The 17,709-nt window shown below is 46.1% G+C and overlaps 1 protein-coding gene across 1 annotated transcript in view; it reads left to right on the top strand.

Moving 5' to 3' along the window:
* MYBBP1A (MYB binding protein 1a) overlaps nt 1-17,709 on the top strand; it is a 75,455-nt gene that overhangs the window by 6,013 nt on the left and 51,733 nt on the right. Inside the window, exons 7-18 of the mRNA XM_039507611.1 lie at nt 841-1,031; nt 1,377-1,544; nt 2,655-2,772; nt 4,781-5,070; nt 6,029-6,136; nt 7,059-7,184; nt 9,219-9,425; nt 10,533-10,641; nt 11,864-11,954; nt 15,390-15,541; nt 16,465-16,557; nt 17,306-17,452. Of these exons, the coding sequence (XP_039363545.1) occupies nt 841-1,031; nt 1,377-1,544; nt 2,655-2,772; nt 4,781-5,070; nt 6,029-6,136; nt 7,059-7,184; nt 9,219-9,425; nt 10,533-10,641; nt 11,864-11,954; nt 15,390-15,541; nt 16,465-16,557; nt 17,306-17,452 (1,800 nt within the window). The remainder of the gene's footprint in view (nt 1-840; nt 1,032-1,376; nt 1,545-2,654; nt 2,773-4,780; nt 5,071-6,028; nt 6,137-7,058; nt 7,185-9,218; nt 9,426-10,532; nt 10,642-11,863; nt 11,955-15,389; nt 15,542-16,464; nt 16,558-17,305; nt 17,453-17,709) is intronic.

Here is a 17,709-nt window from a genome sequence, read left to right as displayed (position 1 = left end):
GGTCTAGCAACTTTGATATTAGTTTTTTTGTATGCTTGCCATACTCCTGATCTCTGGCAGATTCAGATTCTTTGTAGGTTCTTCAACAATGGAGCTTATCTTTTTTTATTTCAAAAGCATCTATCCAGTTTATTCCAAAATATATTAGTGTTCAAAATATTCAGCCAGGAAAATCCCATTGAGATGAACAACACCATTTTAAAATTGATTTGTATCAGTGCAAGAAATGGCACAAAAAACTCATGGCTGTATAGCACTGAAAGAGAGAAGAATCAAAATGCAGCAGGAAGTTTGCAATTACAGCCATAAAATAAAGCTCTTAGGGCAGAGACCATCTGGGCCCCGTTCTTGGTTTGCCCTTTTTTTGGTTACAGCAGTAAAAAGAAAGTTTATAAGGTGCCAAAAATTATACAGCCTTTGCTGCAATCGATGATGGGTCCCTAAGATATTTTTAGGTCAGAATCTGTGTCTTTTAAAAGTCAAGGAAAAGGGTTGATATCCCTCTTCCTATCAGATCCACTGTGGCTTTTGATGTTGTGCATTCTTGTCTCTTAGGGCCTGTTTAAGCACAAACTTTTTACCCCTTTAACTATACCAGTATAATTACACAAGTACAACTATATTGGTATAACGATGTTGTATATCAATATAGCTGTTTCTATATAGGAAGGAGAATATGCCATACTGGGTATAAAGCACATTTGTGCTGCTATAACTGCATCCATTCTAGGGTATTTACAAAAACCCCACCCCCTTACCTCATATAGTTATAATATTCAATAATGGTGTGTAGAACAGGTATCACTTGCTGTGTTGCTTCTCAATTGCATTGCTGTGTAGATTCCTGAAGCTGTGTTTGAGGAAGTCCTGTTCAGTGCCTTAAAGGCTGACCTCACTTCGGCCTTCAGCACCCCGGAGCAGCTGCACCTCCTGCTCGTGGGCATACAGAAATTCCCTGGGGTTCTGAAACCCAATAAGCTGAAGATACTGCTAGGCTCATCTGCCATCGTAACCACGGAGAACATTCCCAGGTGAGCTGTAGGAGAAGGGTGCAAAGATACCAAGTCTCCAACTTCCTGAATGTAAATGAGAAACCTAATTTGGCTCTGAAGCCTAGCGGTGCTGGATGCCTGCATCTCCCATTGAATCTAATGGGAGACACGGTATGGAGTGCTGATCCCAGAGAGTGCTGATCCCAATATTCAGATCAGTTGCTCATCTTTAGAGGCAGTGGCAATGTATAACTTGTTAGTTTCCATGAAGTTGTCTGTCCACTCCAGAAGGTGGTTAGAGGAAGGGATTTTGCCTTCAGAAAGTTCCTTCCCAACTGGATAGTTCAGATTTTCTATCCTCCTGTGATGGCTTTTTCTCTCAAGGCTTGTGAAGGTTTTGAAAACTGCTGCCAGATCTGAGAAGAAGGATCGGAATCTTCCACATGTCGGGCTGGACTTGCTACGAGTGTCTGTGAAGGAAGGTGCTTTTGAACTCTTCTGGAAAGAAGCTGTGGAGAATGGTCTGCTTAAGGAAAAGTCGGGTCCTAACAGGTTTGTTTTTAAATGTCATTCATTGTTCTCAATATAATCTACTCTTCTGCTTCCTAGCTGAACATAAGTTCTGCTGCTGTATGGTAACTAAAACGTGACCCAAAAAAACTTGACAGATTTTTCGTGAGAAATCCCCCCCCCACACACATACTTTTTCTTTTTTAATTTTTTTATCCCAGATTTAGTTGTGACAAACTGAAGGAGCAGCTTTGCTGCAATCTGGGAAATACTGCTTACAATGTGATGTTGTTTCCTGTTCGTAATAACTGGGACAAAAAATTAGGCATATGTGACTGTGAAGACCCTGGAAACTGGCAGAGGGACTTAAGGGCAGATGTGCAACCTGAAACTACTTTAATTAACCAGATTTCAATGTAACAGTGTCCTTCTTAATGTGAGATTTGGAGGTGGACCAGATCCTGAAACTTGTGTCCAGTCCCCTTTGTGTGTTACTGTGGGCTGAATTCAAATCGTTAGACCTTATGCGCACCTCTGTTGGATTTGGATTTGACACAGAACTGAAAAGTATCTATTGTTTCCATTTCTAACACGGAGGTGGTTGAGACTGCAAGAGTTAGCTGTTTTAGCAAGCTTTCAGGGTAAGATACCAAAATATTTTCAGTCATCTGCTGTATTGAGATTGATGCTGTTTGGAGTCAAAATCTTGTAAGATGTGGTTTTTTGGCACTGTTTAATCTGAACCTTGGTTTGTTCACAAATCTGCTCCCTGAAACCCGACCCAAATCCAGAGCCAAACACTGTTTCCTTGGCCTATCACTAAGAGATTTTGTTAACTTGCTGCATGCAATTTACAGGGGAAAAGAGAGACTATTTTCCAACAGGAGCTGCCCAAGTCTTGTATTTCGGTGCTCGAATCAGCATCAGGATGGATAAATGAATGCTCATTTTATGCTCTGAAGTGCCGTTCTTTTACAAAATCTGCCCACCTTAAGAGTGCTAGGCTGGTAGTGTCCCTGTAGTCTTGAGTGCTGTCCATTTCTTTACATCTCTGTGAAGCACACACACGTGCTTTTCTTTCTCTGCCTTGTCCATGTGTGTGGTGTTACTACTGTGGCCTTCGCTGAGGGAATCTGTTCTCTTTTCACTCAGTTACATGTGCTACCGGTTGCTGGGCAGTGCTCTCCCACTCTTGTCTCTGGACCAGCTACAGATTGTTCTCCGAGGGGAAGTGATGCGGCACTATGGGGATCATGTGGTATCGGCTCAGGTAGGCATCCCTGTGAGGATATGATGCAACCCATGCTAAAGGCCCCATACTCACCAAAAAATGGCATTGGCTAGGCTCTGGGCTAATGCAGTCCTGTTGCCGTTTGCTGTGGACACAGCAGTCATTGCTCTTTTCTTTTTGGGGGCAAACTAGTGTTCCAAGCTTCCATTGCTGGTATCACAGCAGCAGCTGAAGTGCAGTTGTAGTCTGCAAGTGAGGGTAACAATGGCACCTTTTTTTTTTTCTATAATATCTGCAGATTTACAGTTTTAGAACATCTCGCTCCCGTTAGCCCTGCAAAGCCAATACAGCTGTGGGAGAGTGGACTGAATTTTCTGTTCCTCTTTGCGCATCAGTAGACTTGTTTACTAAATTCTGATCTGTCATCCTTGTACGAGGCCATGGGACAGGTGACATGGAAGGCCTAATATGAAGGCACAGAAATAAATGCTAATTAATTTAATCTCCAGCACCTTTATTACTAGTTTGAGCCTCCAATCCCAGGTTAAATTAGCAGGGTTGGCAATTGGGAAACTACTGCTCGGTTCTTACTTTCCTCCAAGTCACCGATGCAGGCTATTGGAGACTGGGTGCTGGTTTGATTCCCCTGTTCCTAAAAACACATCAATCCATATATATATATATTTTTACTTGTAAAGTGAGCACATTTGATTTTGTTTAATCAAGAGACAACCAACATGAAACCCCTGTATCCCGGTGCTACTCCGCTTTCAGCATAGAATCACATTTTAATGAAATTTTTCGGGGTGGTTCTGCTGATTTTGGACAATACTGACAGTACTGGAGGAGCTGACCAATAGAATGCAAATGTAAGCTCATTCAGTTGTGCTTTTCAGATGATATCTTTCTGAGGCATATGTCTTATGGCCAAATGGATGTGGCTGCAGATTAATCACCTGTGAAATTTACTGGCTTTCTAGTTTAGGGAACATTCAGTCTTTAAATTTCATTACTGCTCCAGCTTCCCTCATATCACCGTATTGATCTTGACATTTCATAAAACAATTTGTTTAATTCACTTAGAAAAGTTGCATTATGTGGTTGGAATGGAGTCACTGTTCTTTTCCCCTTCAAGCTTTCTCCAGATATATTCTCGTTCTCCTCACAGCACAGTCGAGTGAGTGGGGATGAATGTACGACATAATTGAAACGCTGTGGATTGTACAAGACCGTCGGGAAAATGGGATAAATAAATGTGTCTGGTACTGCTGGGCTGAAAGTTCTACCCCTTGCAGACTGCTGTCTGTATCATTCTAGCATATATGCAGTCAGGGTCTGGGCTGTAGTGTAGATCTCAGCACCATGTGGCACTATTTACAACACTCCTAGTCTCAAAATTTGAACCACTTGATCTGCACAGCTTTCAGCAAGCCTGGGAGAACAGGCCCCATTGAACATTTATGTGCTGTGTTTCTACTGCAGGAAGATAAAGCAGTTCTCACAAACTTTTTGGGCAACATTGTCAGCTGATGGTTCTTAAGACCTCACCTGTATCAGTGGTGTCTGATCTACCAGGGGGGGAGGGCTACTTGCAGTTTGAGATTAAGGTTTGGTGAAGTCCAAGATCAGTGGCAGGTTAGAGCATGCAAGACTCCATTGCTGGTAGGTGAAGCAGTTTGGTCTAGTGGATAGAGCACTGGAGTGGGCCCCAGGAGACCTGAGTTGTATTCTTGGCTTAGCCATTAGCCTCTTGGGTGACCTTGTGTAAGTCACTTCCCTTCTCTGTGTCTCAGCTTTGCCATCTGTAAAATGGAGCCCATGAGCTTATTGTCCAGCACTTTGTGCTCTAATGACATCTGAAGGGGTGAATGGGTTGTGGGAATCTGGAGTATTGATACTGCCCCAGTGAATGTTCAGACCCAGGATTTATTGTACCAAGTGCAAGTACAGAGCAAAGTCAGTTTTGTACAGTGACTGAGTGTGCATATTTCTCTGTCTCCATCGTGCAATATGATGGGCCGTAACCTGCTTGTATTGACTCTTTCAGCTTCCGGACCGGTTTAAGTTCGCTCCGGAGATGGAAACCTATGTTAACTCATTCCTAGAGGGCTGTGATGATCCAGAGAAGCAGCTGGCAGTGATGATTGGCTTCTCCACTCTGACAAATCAAGGCTATCCGGTTGTGCCCAGCTTCTGGAAGGTGGTGAAACACTTGCAGCCTGTAGTGTTGCTGAAATACGTCGACTGGCTCAAGAGGATGTTCCTTAGGCCAGACTTTGACTGCTGCTTAGATTTCACCACCAGCCGGCAAAAACAGAACCAGGAGAAAGTAAATATGTGAGTGTATTTACAGTATAAGCCCCTCCTCTTTCTTAGAGCCATGTTGTATGCATCTTCCTGTGTTTAGCTCTGTTTTGTTTGCCTGGGGGAGATGGGGGACAGCTACAACAGCTGATTCCCAGCAACACTTTTCGCTGGTCCTAGGTCAGGAGCAGCTTGTGTTTTCTTTTCCTTTATCCTTATTGGGAAACCATAGAAATTTCCTATTGGGAAAACCTCTTGGGAAAAACTGGGGGGATGAATTGTCTCTAGGTGTTCTTTGTCACTGTGCTTTCTCACTGTGCTACTACCCCAGCTGGACGCTGTGTTGCTCAGTGTCTCTTCAAACTGAGATGTAAAACTTAGGTCCTGATCAGTTGTGATACAGAACCTTTTGTGACAGTTGGAGCACTGGTCAAATGAAAGTTTGGGTAATTGTATTCTGCCTAGTTAAAATTCCAGCTGCACTCCCTCAATTTTAGATGACGTGAAGGAAAGGGGCCTGTGTGTCTTAATTGTTACTGTGGTGTGGTACGCCAGCATGATGCTTCACCCAGACATAGGCAGAGACTTGTCAAGGGTAAAAGACACTCTGTCAATATGTTGTGTTCTCCTTGTGACTTAAGATCTTCAATCATAGGAACATTCTTGCTTTTCTTGAAGCAGTTTTTGGTGGAACACCTAGGCTCATTGGATTAGAATTGATCTGAGTTCATATTTGTTTATAAAGTGCATGTATACCAGCTGAAGAGAAAATGAAGGTAGCTTAGGAAAGGTACCTTTATACATGCACCTGTCACTTCTTTCTGCATATGTGTCAGTATATGCTGCATTCTAGCTGATTTCTAACTATAGTTTATGCTGCTGAAAGTTTATGCGGTATTCAGAGTCTCATCACCCATTGTTTCAGTGTTTTCTTATCCAGTGCAGTGTCTGAGCTTCTGTTTTATAATTGTATCCATTTGCTTATTGAAAGGACCCAGCACCGAGTGGTTCGGCTGAGAAAATGGATTATTGCCCGACTAGTCAGCATCATTGACAGTCAAGGGAAGATGGAAGAGGATTTGGTGATGGACGTTGTCAGGTGAGAAGGATTTAAAGACTACTTAGTGCCACCCAGTGGTGGGGTGATTCTTGATAGAAGGCTGGAGTGGTACTAAAGCAGGGGTTGGCCACTTTTCAGAAGTGGGGTGCCGAATCTTCATTTATTCACTCTAATTTAAGGTTTCGCGCGCCAGTAATACATGTTAACGTTTTTAGAAGGTCTCTTTCTACAAGTCTATAATATAGAACTAAACTATTGTTGTATGTAAAGTAAATAAGGTTTTTAATATGTTTAAGAAGCTTCATTTAAAATTAAATTAAAATGCAGAGCCCCCGGACCGGTGCCCAGGACCCGAGCAGTATGAGTCCCACTGAAATTCAGCTCTTGTGCCGCCTTTGGCACGCGTGCCATAGGTTGCCTACCCCTGTACTAAAGCAACTGACAGGCAACCTTGGACCCCGTCACTTAGGGTAAAATTTTCAAAAATGCCAAAATAATTTAGGAGCCTAACTCTCGTTGGTTTTCAGTAAGACTTAGATTACTTAGGCACTTCTTAGATGCTTTGAAAATTATACCTCTAATCTTTTGGGCCAGAGTTTTCAAAGGTATTTAGGTGTCTATCTGCATCTTCAAGCACCTGACTACCTTTAAAAAGTTGGTCTTTGTGCCTAAATGAGTATTGTAGTAATAAAAATGATGTTGCAGGGTGTTAATGGCCTTCTTTGAGGTACTGAGCACCCTCCTCTTCCATTAACTGCAGGTACCTGGTGGGGTCGGGTGCCTATAGAATTCATGAGGCTTAATTAAAATTTGTGACGTGCTCGGAGATGCTTGGATGAGAAATGCTGAATAAGCACATGCTGTTTACAGTGTTGAATTTGCTTTTTATAAAGGTGGTTTTGTATAGGCCCATAGAACCCAAGTCAGATCTTCATCTGCTCTCTTCCTTTTTCCCCTCTAGGTTTTGCTTCTTCCATGCTTTCTTCAAGACCCAGAAACCAACGGCTGAAATACCAGAGACGAAATCCCTCCCCTCAGTACCTCTGGATGGACAGACTCACTCAATGGCTGCAAACTTGTTTTTCAGGTATGGACTTTGCCTGCATGCAGTTAGCATTGGAAGTTGATCTCCTGTCCAGAGAGGAGCGTATTATTATTTATATTGTCCATGGATGGGGCTTCTAGGTGCAAAGACAAGTACCCCGTGATGATAGGTACAGTACAAGCGCAGAACAAAAAGATGGTCCCTGCCCCCCAAAGAATTTACAATCTAAGTGCCAGGAAACAGTGGGACAATATTGTCTAAATAGACAAGACAAACAGAGGGTAGGGGAATGGGTAGAACACACAGGCAGAGTGAACAATGTGATGGCGGCAAACATTATGTTGATTCAAAAAAATTTGGGGGGGGGAGTGGGGGTAGGGGGTGTTACTTAGGAGAGTGCCAACTAAATGGGACGGGAGAGGGGGATGGGACAGGTGTAGAGTGAAACTGAGGTAAGAAGGGAGGGGGAGGGTGGTGCCAACAGCCCATCAGCACAGGGCTCAGACAGCCAGAACATTCTGGAATTTTGACTGGAATGTCCTGAGGTCCCAGCTTTGGCCGCTTCTGAAGAGTCTCTAGCTGGCCACTCTGGCGTGGGGGGAAGGCACTGCCTTGTCCTAGCGCCCCCAGGCATATGTGTGGTGTCTCCCGTGCACAGTTGTGGGTCCAGGAGGGGTGCTGGGGAGAGGGATGTGGCTGGACCTCGTCTTGCCCCCTCCCCTGCAGTATGGCAGCCCCTGCTTTGGGTATTTCTGGCCCTGCCAGGCGCGTGGCAGGAGACGGGGGTTATTGCACTTCTGTTGCATTAAGTGTTGTGTACTGGTGCATCAGTGCAGCCATAACCGAAACCCCCTTTCCTTAGAGATCTTGGGTAAAACTTCCTAGAAATGCTTAAGCTGCTGCTGCTTCTTAACAGAGTAACTGACCCAAATCATATCTGTGCAGTGCTGAGGTCAGGCCAGATGGCCTTTCTCCTCCAATTTCCGTTCAGCCCCCATTACTCAGCAGCACTGGCTGAGGGGTGCACTATTTATGGACTCCAGAGAGGGGGGTTAGTTGTGACACTGCAAAGCCTGGCAGGGTCACATGGCTGCTCTCTGTTGCCTGCTAGCGGTGTAATATAATTCCAGTAATCCAAATTTCCTCAATCCCAAAAGCCTAGTTATCCAAATCCACAGTGTGTTCCAGATGTAGCCCGTGTTAGTTAAGATAAGTATCGGCTTATTTGACTAGCTGGTTATAGGCTGTCCCATTTGGATGAACAGGACTGTATTGTTTTTGGGACCTGCTGATTGGTGCTCCACTCTCCCTGCCTATTCTTAGGCAAAAGAAATGGAGTATTGATCTCCGGGACATTGCTGCATCTAAGCTCTTCTGTCAGGCAATTGAGAGGTGCTCAAATGCCCCTCTGTTGGAGGTCAGGAGAAAGGAAGAGGAGGTGAGGGGAGCATAATGAGTGTAGCTGTCACTTTGCAAAGAATCCCGTGAAGCGTTGTGGGATAAAGGCCTTGTGGTTATAAGACACTGGACTCAGAGTTGGGAGAGCTGGATTCAATTCCCAGCTCTGCCACAGACGCCCTTGGTGACCTTGGGCAAGGTACTTAATCTCCCCGGTGCCCCAGTTCTCCATCTGTAAAATGGGGACTATGCTTCCTGTCCTGTCTAAGTAGATTGCAAGCCCTTTAGGGCAGGGACTGCTCTGACTTTCTGTTTAGACAGCGCTTAGTCGTGGTTGGGGCCTTGAGATACCGCTGTAGTACAAATGGGGCTGCAGAAGAGAACTGCGGCTACGTTTTGGGCCCTGGAAGCAGAAAGCTTGCAAACTGTTGTTAAATTAAATAAATCCGTAGAGCTACCCCGAAAGGAATAGAATGAGTGAGCCATGTTTTGAGACCGGTTCCTCTAACTCATCCCGGCCATTGTGGTGTTGGGAACGGACGGTGGAATAAATCAGGCTCAGTGGGGCACTAGTCAATAATTAGTGTGTCTCGGTGCTCTAATAATTCAGTAACTAATGAGAACAGCGTCAGTTCTCCCTGTTAATGTGGCGCTGTCTGCTGTCTGCTTGCCTCTCAGTTTGCTTCAGATTTTAAACTCTCTGCACGTGCTGGGAGACACGGTTGAAGCTGCAGCCCTGAGGGAGAAGCACATCCACGGGGTGACTGCAGACAGGAACCTGTGGATCTACCTCATTATCCAGTACGCCAGCGTCCTCCTGTCCCACGAGAAGCACGTCAAGGCTGTGACTCCTTTCACCGCCGAACAGAGGGCTGCTTGGGACCGGTGAGAGGCTTGGGAAGCCAGCTGAAGTCTGTTGACTAGCAGTGGGGGTGAGGAAGGGCAATGGGAATGGCTGACGCGTGCAGGAAATCGAGGCTTCTGTAGTAGAGTGCAAGAGATTTGGGAAAATGTGCTCCATGGGCGTGTTTGCCTGGCCTCTTCTCTTGGTGTCTCCAAGGCCGTGGGCTATGCTTCTGCTTTTGGGTCAGATCATCCTAGAGCAGCTGATTTGTCTAGGCTGATGAGTCCAGGTATGTAACATGAGACAATGGAAGCTGCCTGACTGAATAAGCATCTCCTCTGCTCTGGGTGAAGCAGCCTGAATCTGCCTGCTTTGTCTTTGCTGAGGGTGTATCCTAGATGTTAGAAGTGGATAAGCCCTGTTGGGGCACCCAATCCAGTGACTTGGCCAGTGCAGGATAAGTTCCCTATACTGTACTATTCTTTTTATTGCTTTGTCCAGTGTGGATGAACCGTCCTAAGCAGTGCGGTTCCGTTCCTTCCCTTTGGAGACCCGTCCTCGATGTTTGTTAGTCTGTGGAATTCTGCCTGAAATCCAGCCTGTGTTTTCCCTTTAACTTCACCCCATTGCTCCTAGCTAGACTCCCTTGCACCAACTCTAACTCTTCCTCCTGCTCCTTCCTCCTTCAGATACTTGTTGATGGTCATGTGGCTTCCCACTCCCATTAGCTCTCCCAGGCTGGATTTCTCTTTTAATCTTTCCTCCTAGAAGGCCAGTTCCTTTGGCCCCCATCTGACCTTCTCTGAACTCCTTCTCCTCTAAATGAGTGTGCTGTTGCTGTGTATTCAGCTGAAATCTATTGGGAATCCATGCCTTGCCCTAAATACATTATTTAGAAGCCATACAGAGAGTGCTGTTGCGAGAATTCGAGAGAAGACCTCTATTCCTGCCAATTGTTAGTCAAAGACAGATCCTTTCCTACATGCTTTGATGTCATTTGGTCTAGTTAAATTGCCTCTGAGTATTTGAAGTGGTGCAGTTAACGAGTGCAGGGACCAGCAAGATCATCTGAAGCTCTTGCTCTTGTCTGAGATGCTGTGGACTTGATCTTGTAACACTGAAAGGCCCATCGTCGTTTGTCTCTTCAGAATGCTGCAGTCTCTGGAGAACCTGCAGAAGAAAGAGAAGGAGTCCCGCAGTATGGAAATCTTTGCTTTCCAGCACCTTCTGCTCTTAGTGGGCATTCATCTGTTCAAGGTAACAGTCGTCGTGCATATTGGGCTATATGAACCATGCTGATGTCTGCTGGGCTTTCTGAACTGCGGGCAGAAACAGTTTGACACTTCCTTTGTGTTTGACAAGATATAATCCTTTAGAATTTCTGGCTGTTTAAATTAAGGGGCCAGTAGAACAGGAATCCAGCACTGGTCATAAGCATTGAGCTTTCAGCCAACGAAGGAAATGCGTTTGGCTATCAGGGAGGGAGCGAGAGTGACTGGGAGTTGGAGTCCTGGTTTCTAGTCCCAGTTCAGCCTCTAACTTGCTGTGTGACTGTGGCAAGTCACGTACTTTCTTTGCTCCTAAATGGGATAATGTGGCTGCCTTCTCTGGGGTGTTGTGGTTGATTAATGTCTGTAAATGTTTGGAGACGCACTGGTGAGTGGTGTTATATACATGCAAAGTTATTAATACTCTTGTTGGGCTGTCCGTCAGAGTCCTCATTTAAAATATAAAAAAAGATCCAAAAATACTTTGTGCAAAATGTTGCTATGTTCAGATCCTCCACTTTGGGATTGGCACCTTGTTAAAATAAGAATCGTGTCTGCTGCTGGTAATAGAAAACAACCAGAAAATCCTCACTCTGCTTCTCACCTTGGCCGCCCCAGCTACCAGCTTTGCACAGTCTCCAGCTCAGATGTGTGCTAGGGGGTGGCCTGGTGCTGACGGCCAAGGTGGTTTCTTCAGTTGTACATTCTGCTGGAACTTGAATCCCGGGTCTGAACTATAATATAATGTTCACGTGCGCTATATATACAGAAGACCAGCAGAGCGTTTCCTGGCAGTTAATGACTGAAAAGTGAGGGGCTTTAAAACTGCACTCTCCTTGCAGAATTGTCCTACGTACAAAAATCCTTTTTGGGGGGGAGTGTTGGGCAGTTGCCTCTGAAGTGCTGAGCCCCCTTCCTTCCCATGGACTTGACTCCCAACTCTCCATGGCACTTTCCTGAAGGCCTGCACGACCCTGAAGCACTGGGTCCAGTAGGTTCCTAGCTAGTCCTGTTAACTCCTGCCCTTTGTCCTGCCATATCCATGTGGCTGAGATGAAAACCCCAACGTGTCTGTGTGCCTAGCATCCTAATGGTGGCACATTGTGCTGCATTCAGGAGCAGAAATGGGTACGTTTCTTGCGTTGTTGTTGCACTGATAGAGGGTATTCACTGCCTGGCTTCTCTCTCTGCTCCTGTTTTACATCAAACAGACTCCGGCAGAAACCCAGGACCTTCTGAATGACCTTCTGAACTGCATTGAGAGGGCGTTGGAGAAGAAATCCAGGAAGAAGAAGAAGCCTGGTGGGTTCTGATCTGAAGAGAGAGACTTTGGGAATTATTAACAATCCTCTACCCTGTTAATGTGTTTTCCATTGCCCAGCGCACACTGGGAGCCTACCAAAATATAAATCCCATCTTAGAACAAAACCAGAGGAAGTGCGCTACTAACCAGCGGGGGCTAGGTCCTGCCCTCTGCGGAGAATGTTGATTTTTGGTGGAGGAGGGAGTGAGGTGTCTCTTCCCTTCCTTAATCATACAGAAATACTCAGCACTGAATGTCAGCATTGCTTGTGAGCTGGGGGTCGGCTTGTCATCCTTGCCCACCGGCAGGCGCGTAGGGAGCCCATTCAGAGGTGCTCAAAACTCACCTCCCCATGTGACTAGGGTGTCCGGATTTCCCAATTTTCTAAGGACAGTCCCAATTTTTGGGTCTTTTTCTTATATAGGCTCCTATTACCCCGCCACCCCCTGTCCTGATTTTTCACACTTGTGACTAATTCCCTTCCTCACCCACCCAAGGAGAAGAGCTATGGGATGTATACTCTGAGATCCTGAGCACCCGGGTACGATCGTGAGGGCCATGTTATAAATGACAAGAGTAGTTTTCTTGGTTAAAAGCTCAGGACAAGAATTCTAGATAAAACTCACGAGGGAATTGTCTTTAGGAATTTGGGCTGAATATTTACTTGTGAAAAACCTATTTCTTAACCACTGAGGGCTAAATTAATCGCTGGCATAACTGGGAGCTTCTCCAGTGGATTTGTGGCATCTGCTTGTGCCAGCAGTGAATTTGGCTTACTTTGGCTTACTTCTGCTTTGAGTGTGGTTGTTTGAAATGGCTGCTCTCTAAGGTAATTGTTGGGGTAGAGCTAGTAGCTGATGCATGATCCAGTGATTGCAGCTGGGAGACAGGACTCCTGGGTTCTAATTCTGGCTCAGTCACTGACTCGTTGTGTTGGACAACTTGTGTTACTGCTCTGTGCCTCAGTTTCCCCATGTGAGAAACAGTGAGGATAATACCTGACTTGCAGGGTGTGTTGTGAGGCTTAAGCCTTTCCCTTAACTATTTTTTTCCACAGAGCAGCACAGTAATTCATGTAAAATATATGGAGGTAGTTCTATGTCATAGAACTGGAAGGGACCGCAAAAGGTCATCGAATCCAGCCCCTTGCCTTCACTAGCAGAACCAACTACTGATTTTGCCCCAGATCCCTAAGTGGCCCCCTCAAGGATTGAGCTTCCAACCCTGGGTTTAGCAGGCCAATGCTCAAACCACTGAGCTATCCCTCCCCGCAAAAGATATAGCATAGAAAACAAAGCATCAAAAAACATGCAAGGGATTACATAAAAGTACCTCGTTAGATTATTAAAATAGAACTTGTTACATTGTGGGGCCATTGGGACCTCAAGATCCCATATAAAACCCAGATACAGAAGAGCATGGTTAAATTGTATGCTCTGGGGATTGTGGAAGGAAATGAGAGAGAGAATTCAAATTAATTTTCCCTTGGCCAAGAGGGTAGGAAGGCTAATGGAGTGTCCAACTCCTTGGGAGCAGAGGGCTAAATTCCATGCTTATTCGTGTGAAGGCCAAGGTATCAATCCAGAACTGTTTGCTCCCCACAGCACACTGGATGCCCACTGGCATTAGTGGGAGGTTTGCACGGAGATCAGGGGTGAGCATGACCTGTAGAGATTAGCTAAGTGCTCAGTTATAAGTAGGCCAGGGCTTTTTTGTTATATTCATCACCTGGTGAGAGAATCTGCTCCCCTTTGGGCCACTGCTGCCAGAGTTGCCTGTTGTTTCTCTTTCTTCCCCATCCTCCTTTCTGTTTCTCTCTTCCCCTCCAAGCCTTCCCATCTTTGTGAGTCTTCTTTGTTCGTCCCTGTGGCAACCCTCAGTTCCCCTGCCAGAGAGCGTCGCTTCCACTCACTGTCCCTATCGTCCATGGAAATGATCAGCCGTTAATGGTTAATGTCAGAGATGGGCAAACTATGGCCCGTGGGCCATATCCGGCCATACCCGTGGGCCATATCCGGCCATACCCGTGGGCCATATCCGGGACCGTCCTGCTTGGACCTTGAGCTCCCGGCCACAGAGGCTAGCCCCGTCCCCTCCCCTGCTGTCCCCACTTCCCCGCAGCCTCAGCTTGCCGTGCTGCAGCGCTCTGGGCAGCGGGGCTGCGAGCTCCTGCCGGGTGGTGTGGCTGGCGCCAGGCAGCACGGCTGCCAGACATGCTGCTCTGAGTGGCATGGTAAGGGGAGTGGGGGGCCTGGATAAGGGGCAGGGAGTTCCAGGGGGCAGTCAGGGGACAGGGAGTGGGAGGGTTGGGTAGGCGTGGGTTGGGGGGCTAGCCTCTGCGGCCGGGAGCTCAAGTTCCAAGCAGGACGGTCCCGGATATGGCCCATGGGGTTCTGGGGCGGTTAGGGGCAGGGGTCCGGGAGTGGGTGGTCAGGGACAAGAGGAGGAGGGGGGGGGGGGGGTCGAGGAGTTCTGGGGGGGAGTGAGAGGGGGGGGCGGGGGGGGGCGCGGGGCTTTGGGGGGAGGCACAGTCCCCTACCTCCCCCCTCCACCTCAGTTTGGAACCCGATGTGGCCCCAGGCCAGGCACACCCCCACCCCCCCCCCTTTTGTTTTTTGGCATGGGTGTTGGCATTGTTGTTGTTTAAATTGATCAATCAGATTATGAAACAGAGGAGTTTAGGGTTGTGATTGGTTCCAGGCTGTCTGTCGATTCAGGCATAGTTACCCTTGGTTCATTTTTGGAAGGTTTTCTCTCTAGTTATAAGGCAAGAATTTTTGTTTTTTTTAAATGAAAGCTGAGATTCTGGAGACTGAATATTCCAGGCAGGCTGGATCCGTCCTGCCTGCTCTGTGTGGGACACCCCTGATCTAGTGGGTGGGGCACTAGCCTGTGACTCAGCAGACCTGGGTTCAGTTCAGAACTCCTCCGTAGACTGCGTGTGTGGCCTTGGGCACATTGCACTTTAACCACCCTGTACCTGCATTCCCCATCTGTAAAGTGGGGCTGTCGCTTCCGGGACTCCGTGGGAATGGGGACAAATCCATTAACGGTTGTGAGGCGCTTGAATACTAAGGCAACGAGAGCCGTTAAGTACCTAGATATAGGCCTGTGGAGCAAACCAGATGGCAGGACTGGCCAGGCCTGTTACCTGGTGGAATGCTCGTTTGCTTAGGCCATGTTCTAAAGAAGATTTTAGGTCTGTCATCTTTACAGTGACAGTAACCTATTCAATACAATTGCGTTACCTAGCAACATACTGTATTATTCTCAGTCCGTCACTGCAGGAAAACCTGTGTTCTTCCCCCATTTGGCCAGCACTGTTATTTTTTTGCCTGATGGAGGTGTCTGCAGCCCTTTCTTTGAAGCACCTTGATAGCCTGGTGCCCAAGTTTTAATTTCTCCTCACTGATGCCTTTCTGTTTCCTGCACAGATGACGAAGAGCCAGAATGGGTAGAGGTGATTGTGGAAATTCTTCTATCCCTCCTCTCCCAGCCCAGCCTACTCATGCGCCGGGTCTCCAAAAGTGTGTTTGGACGCATATGTCCTTACCTGTCAAAGAAAGCTCTGCACCTGGTCCTGAATGTAAGTGAGGGATCTGGGGTGGGAGCTGGATTGATTGATGTTTCTGATTGTTTTACAAGTAAAGTGAGGGTTTGGTTAAATTAAGACAGTAAGGGGACATCCTGTGGCTCAGAGGGTTGTGGTAAAGGAGATGGCCTCTTCGCCTTCTAGGCTGCAGCCTGCTATCTAGCTGCCTGTGTCATTCTAGATCCAGCAGTATGTGTCCAGTTTCTAGGTCACAGGTTAAAGGAGAGGCCTCCATGAGAGTGCATGCTATGAAATGGGAATGTCCTCAAATACGTACTTCTGAGTCTTAAAAGAATCTGATGAGAGGATTTGTGCAGGGCCACCTGTTCTTGAACCAGCGAACCTGGGAACAGCTTATATTTGGTCACTTTTTTCCTTTGTTATCTTTGGTTTAGGAAATTATTGTGTCACTTTATACATCATTGTGCTTATATGTTTTAGCATGAATCGTAATTTAAAAAAAGCAGCAGCAGCTTAAAAGTACCTGAAATTCAAAATCTGAATGAATAGGGTCACATCACTACCTAGTGTTGCATCTTATGAGAGGATAATCTATCGATTGCCAAAAAAAAAAAAAAAAAAAAACCAACTAGAAAGTACTTCCTATGAGGAATGTAATGTGTATTAGGAGTTAAAATAGATGTTTGTTCATTTTACCACCCTCTTCCTCTCATATTTTCCTTTCCCCTCTTATTTGTAAGCTGTAGAAGTATCATATGGCTTTTTTCAAATTTTCTGGTATGGGTTTCCATAAATAACAGGTACAAAAGTATTGACGCAAGCTAGAAAGCTTTGTTTTTCTAGCCTGTTACAACTTTAACTTGGTCATTGTTCAGCTAATTCAGTTTGCTGAAAACAGCTGTACATTCTGTATAAAAAAAATAAAAGTAAAACTTGTTTGGAAAACTCTTCCACAGGTTCTTGATCCAGAGCAAGATCAGGATGAGGAAAGTGCTGTTGTTGTGATGGAAGAAACAGACAAAAAGAAGAAAACCTTGCTGGAGGATACGGTAACTCCTTTGTTTAAAGAAATAATCTTCCATACGTGACCATTGAAAACAGTGTTACTGCGATGTGTGTCTTTAGAAGTTGGTTGCATTTCTCTCTCAATAAAATGACTGCTCCTCTGCTAATGGATATTTTTCTGATACAGTCTGCACACGTCTTGTTGAAAGTGCCTAAATGTTAGTTCCTTTGTGCTGAAGGAAAATACTGTTGGAAATACAGCTTTAAAAAGTGTATGATTTCCAGCAGACAGGTCTCCGCATCGGACAAGCCACCGTGATGATCACCTCTTGTTGGAAGTTAAGCAGAAAGGCCACAGGCTGAATAGTTGTGACGCAGGATTGTCTGGATCCTGGAGCTCAGAGTTCAGGAACTGCAAAGCCTGAAGTGGTGTGGACCAAATCCAAGTTCATTAGGCATGAAAATAACTCTCCAAAGCAGGTTCCCTAACAAGGCCCCTTCCTGCAATGCCTGCAGGTCTTTTTCTCCAAAGCCAGTCCCAGGCTGACTTCTCTTTGGTAATTCTCTTATTTTATAGAGCCTGTCCTGCTCTTTCAGCTACAGTGATATCCCTTTCATTCAGACCGGATGTGCTTTCTGCCAGCAGCTCTCTTTCCCCATCCCATTTGAGGCACTCAAGCAGGGCAGGACAGCACTGAGAGAGCGTGCATTGCCATTGCTTATTCTTTGTCTCACCAGCCTTAAATTCGCACGCCGCTTAATTGGTGGGGTGGACTCTTTTCTTCTTCACAGAACGAGGAGGAAAGTGCAGACTCTTCTGATGATGACAGCTCCGAGGAAGATGGAGAGGAAGATAGTGAAGATGAGAATAATAATGAAGGCGTAGATGAAAATTTTCGGAATCAGCTGATGAATGTCCTCCAGGCGGGGAATGCATTGGTAGGTGTTGGCAAACCTGCAAGATGATTGATGCTTCAGAGAGCATAGAGGAAGGCTCGGAATATTCTGTGGTACAGTATAACTAAGGCCCTGATGCAGTGTAATCCGCTTTCCTTCTGGGTAGCAGGAGTCCTGATCCAGCTGTCCTTTATGTGCATTTGAAACCCGTGGCTGGTGTGTTCACAGGAGTCTAAGGGAGTTAGGCACTTAACTCCTATTGAACGTTAATGGGACTTGGGTGCTGAGCCCCATTCAGG

The sequence above is a fragment of the Mauremys reevesii genome, linkage group 20, assembly GCF_016161935.1.
Source record: "Mauremys reevesii isolate NIE-2019 linkage group 20, ASM1616193v1, whole genome shotgun sequence".
NCBI classification, from domain to species: Eukaryota; Metazoa; Chordata; order Testudines; family Geoemydidae; genus Mauremys; species Mauremys reevesii.
Note: the sequence above shows the minus strand (reverse complement) of the source record. Positions and strands in the feature narration are given on the sequence as shown.